At 38.0% G+C, this 4,837-nt stretch overlaps 1 protein-coding gene across 1 annotated transcript; it reads right to left on the bottom strand.

Moving 5' to 3' along the window:
- Positions 1-1,041: 1,041 nt before the first annotated feature.
- Positions 1,042-3,144, bottom strand: LOC109214910. The gene is made up of 2 exons (XM_019378876.1): positions 2,974-3,144; positions 1,042-2,295 (listed from the first exon to the last, which is right to left on the bottom strand). The coding sequence occupies exons 1-2, from the start codon at positions 3,142-3,144 to the stop codon at positions 1,042-1,044; spliced, it is 1,425 nt and encodes a 474-aa protein (XP_019234421.1).
- Between the last annotated feature and the right edge of the window lie 1,693 nt (positions 3,145-4,837).

Genomic DNA, 4,837 nt, shown 5'->3' with positions numbered 1-4,837 from the left:
AAAAGGGGTTACTAAGATACATAACAATTAGGTGGGTAAACACATATCATTGGCTCAACAAAGAAGCGCCTATATCACTTCCAAGACTGAATAAAACTACTATTTCGCTTTGCAAACACACAGGGCAAGTTCTATACATCAAATGCAATGCACAAAATAACACAAACTCATATACAAATGGCACATGACTCACTCAAGATTGGACTCATCACGACAATCTAGTCAAAGCAGTTAAACAAATTCAAGATCATATAGATTAATGTACTTATGCAAGAGTCAAAAATTGAGCTTAAGTGTCACAACTAAAGCACTCACTATTAAACAAGTTAAGAGATATTACTTCAATTTAAATCATAGCACAAGTTTTACTACTTCTACTCCTACAAAATAAAAACTAACTACACCCGGTTCATACAAAACCCTTGGAAAAGAACCGCGGCACAAATAAAAACTAAGGAGGAATTATTACACTACCTACAAAAGAAAATCTTTTTTTTTCTTTTCCTTTCGACTTTAGTCCCTCAAGAAACCCGTCGAATGATATCCATCGTCGGAAAAAATCAAAAATTTTAAAATTCTAATGTTTTTTTCCAATTTTTTTCTACTACTCAAACTAACAAATGCAAAAACAATCAAGCTAACTATGACTAATATGCATACAACATACAAATATCCCCTACCCCACACATTAAGTTGTGGCATGTCCCGATGATATACAATTAAAAAGCATAAGGTAGAGGAAACTTTCATGAATATCTAGTCGGGGTTTGGATAAAAGTCAGGACTCATTCCACGTGCCCGAACTAGTGCACACATCCATGCAGACAACTTCATCTCAGCCTTCTTGGGGTACACCCCACTCTTATCTTTTTCAATCACCGGAGCCTTTTCGTTCACACCATTCACCTTCCACTCAACACTTGCAGCTGGCCTCTCCTTTTTAACTCAAGTTGCTACATTCGTCTCAAAGGTCACCATCTCCTCACCCACACTAGGCATGAGTTTTCTATCATGTATATCTAATATAGCTCTACCCGTTACTTAAAATGGTCTTCCTATGAAGAGGGAGGACTCCTTGTTCTCCTCCATATTCACCACTATGAAATCTAGAGGAAATACGAACTTATCCACCCGCAGCAAAACATCTTCTACTATCCCCTCGGGTGTTACAGTTGTTTGGTCAGCCAGTTGCAAAGATATTGGCACCGACCTTATCTCTCCAATCTCCTTCTCCAGTTTCCTATAAATGGACAATGGCATTAAGTTAATTGAGGCACCAGAATCACATAAAGACTTGTCAAAATTAAGAGTGCCTAAAGAGCAAGGTATAGTAAAACTCCCTGGGTCTCCACACTTTTGTGGGAGTTTGTTTTGCAAGATTGCACTACAATGCTCTGTGAGCTTGACCGCCTTGGTCTCTTCTATCTTTCTCTTCTTTGTAAGGATCTCCTTCATGAACTTTGCATAAGCTGGCATTTGTGAGACAACATCAGTGAATGGCAGGTTTACATTAACTTGTCTCAGCATGTCAAGATATTTCTCAAACTGCTTGTCAAGCTTTTCTCTATAGAGCTTTTGGGGAAAAGGTAGAGCAAGCATGTGCTTGCTCACATCATCAGATTCCTCCCTTCTTGAAGTTTCCTCTTTCTTCTTTTTGTCAGCTTCCTTCTTGCTTTTCTTTTTCTCAGTCTTCTCATCATCTTCAATTTTCAACTGCTCCCTACTTTCTTTTTCAGATAGCACCTCTTTTTGGATTGGAGTGGGTTCTTTAAAGACTTGCCCGCTTCTCAAGGTCACAACATTTACCATTTCTTTGGGATTTCTCTCAGTATCAGCAGGCAGAGTACTTGGGATTCTCTCAGATAAGATTGTTGCTATTTGTCCCACTTGCTTCTCTACATTTTGAATTGCTGCCACGTGAGCGTCTAGCCTCTCATCTGTGTTTACAATGAAAGCTTTCATTAGATCTTCTAAACCAGGCTGATTTTGCCGTTGAGGCTGAAATTGGTGCATCAACTTATTTTTGAAGCCTGGAGCTCCTTGTCCATAAAATCTGGGGTTGTTTTGTTGCCAAGCATTTGCAATACCCCCATGTGAACTCCATAAAAAACTGGGGTGCTTTTGACCTATTGCATTGATGTTATAATTATCCACAGCATTCACTTCCTCCATGGTAGCTTGACACTCATGAGTAGGGTATCTCCTTCCACATATATCACATGCTGCATGAGGCTCATTATGTATAGAAGCTAAGGTCAGCTTCCTTAGTACTTTTGCCATGGCATCAAGTTGTACCTGCACAGATGTGTTAGTATAAAATTTGTTAACACCAGTTGATCTTCTTCTTTCAGTAATCTAAGAGGGCCACCGATTTGCATCTTCAGATAACTCATCTAGAATAGTAACTATCTCCTTTGGAGTCTTTTTCATCAACGGACCTCCAGCTGTATTGCTCAACCCATCCCAAACGTCCTGGAGTTGCATCTAGAGTTCAACTACACTGTGTTGACACTTTCGCACTATCTCCTTAAACCTATCCATGCTTCAAACACAATTTCTGTCTCGTTCTGGCAGAAGTTATGGATTTCTCTTCTAAACTTGCCCGTCTTAGCTGAGGAGAAATATTTACCAAGAAACTTTCTGGTCATCTCCTCCCGTGTTCTAATTGATCCCTGGGTCAAGCTTCGAAGCCATTGCTTCGCACCATCTTTCAGAGTGCAGGGGAATGCCGTGAAGTAAACTGCATCTTGTGAAACACCATTATATTGAAAGGTGTTCATGATCTCCTCGAAGTCCATTGGATAATTTTTTTGATCTTCGTTCATCTTTCCTCTGAAGACACAACTATTTTGGAGGGTTTGGAGCAAGCCTTGCTTCAATTCAAAATTATTGGTTCCAACTGGTGGAGGTCTCACACTGGATAAGCCTTGGTTGTAGACCGGTCTAGCATAATCGCCAAGTGGTCTCCCTTGCCTGGGAGCCAAGTTTTCGAACTGGTCTAGATCCAAGGGCTGATTCTGAGCCCATCTCCACCCTCTCTGCTTCATATCCAATTTCTACATCTCTAATAGTTGCTTCCTCAGCATCCCGAGCAGCTTTTTCTCTGAGTTGGGCTGCCTCTCTCGTAGCCAAATCTACAATCATCTCCCGCCATCTTTTCTTTGTTTGAGAATTGCCCAACCTTCCCTATTTTCTCGGAGAGATTTCTTTCCTTCCTCAACTGTCGTAGTTTTTTCTCGATTTCTGGTTTGTATGGTTGCACATCGTTCCCGGAAGATCGAGTCATGTGTTTACCGAGAAAATGGTAACAACAATTAAATTTGTCGATGGGACTCTAAAAATACGTGATCTATTTTTATGCTAGTTGTTTAAGCGGATGATGCTATATGTATGAAGTTTAGAGACGAAATACGAGCTGAAATAGAGTTATAATCAAACCGATGAATTAGCCAATTGGGCCCTCGGACTGATCGATACGGGACCTCGAGGTCGATTCCTAGGCCCGGGCTCGAGCTATTAAGGGTAATCGGGGAAGGGCTAACAGTTATAAAACAAAATAGTGAAGGCTCTTTATGGCCAATGATAAGCAATGAATGAAGAACAAGTATGAAGATAATAAACAAGGACAACAATATCGAGATAGTATGTTAGAGAGAAAAGAGTATGTTCTTCTATATTTCATGTGGGGTAATTGGAGCAACAGACATTTACATAATGGTAGGGATCCCCTTTATATAGGAGGGAATCCCCGTATAATATAAAAAATATACTAGTTACATAGGTATGGGGATGGGACTGTTAGCTTCAAGGTTTCACGTATTAATTTTGATGATAACAAACCAAAATAACTATTAATCAAAGAGCATTTAATTGTGGTAATCTTATTCTTGTACAGGAAAGAAATTGCTGGTAAAGATCCAAACAAATATGGGAAAGAGAATATCATGTGAAGAATTCATCAAGGAAGATTATTTTCAGAGATTTAATATAGAAAGAATAATATTTGAAAGTGAAATTTCAAATATTGAATGGCTTACTACAATATCAGATGAAAAATCTATGGAACTTATGGATGGAAAGCTCTTAAAAGGAAAGTTTCTAAAATCATGGAGAAGATCTATTATTTTATGGAAGGAAGATACTACATGGAAAAGATACTACAAGACCAAGGAAGAATATATTTTCTATGGAAAGAAAATAAATTATGAATGTAGTACAATTTATATTATGGAAAGATATTATCTTCCAAGATCAAGAAAGGAATATTTTCAATATAATGGGAGAAGAATATATTTTCTATGGAAAGAAAATTTATTATGGGTATAGTAAAATCTATCTTATGGAAAGAGATTATTTTTCAAGACCTACTAAAAGAACCTTGTGAATTATGGAAGAGTGCTTCCTAAAGTTTTGGACAAGATCTCTACATATGGAGTATTCATACTAGAATATTATAGTAAGAAATTATATCTCGAAGATCAAAGGCAGAGAATCACCAAGCTCTTTCAAGGAAGAAAGATTCAATATATACTGGTGCATTTATTGACAACACTTCAAATGGGAAGATCTCATTTTATGGATACACAATAATATTGACTACTTCACAAGGAAAGAAATCAAATGAGCTTAAGGCATGGAGTCCAGAATATCAGCAAATTGGAAATATATTTGAGGCTATCAACAAGACAATTCATCAGGAAGTTACGTTGGTATCTACTCAATCAAAGGAGAAAATATTCTGATTGAATAAATCAAGGGATCAGCAAGATCAAGCCCAACGTCAGAAGCCATTGAAGACTATAAAAACGAGAGCCTAGGAAAGAAGAAGACACACAAC

This window comes from Nicotiana attenuata, unplaced genomic scaffold (assembly GCF_001879085.1).
Source record: "Nicotiana attenuata strain UT unplaced genomic scaffold, NIATTr2, whole genome shotgun sequence".
NCBI lineage: Eukaryota > Viridiplantae > Streptophyta > Magnoliopsida > Solanales > Solanaceae > Nicotiana > Nicotiana attenuata.
This window is presented reverse-complemented; position numbering and strand designations above follow the sequence as displayed.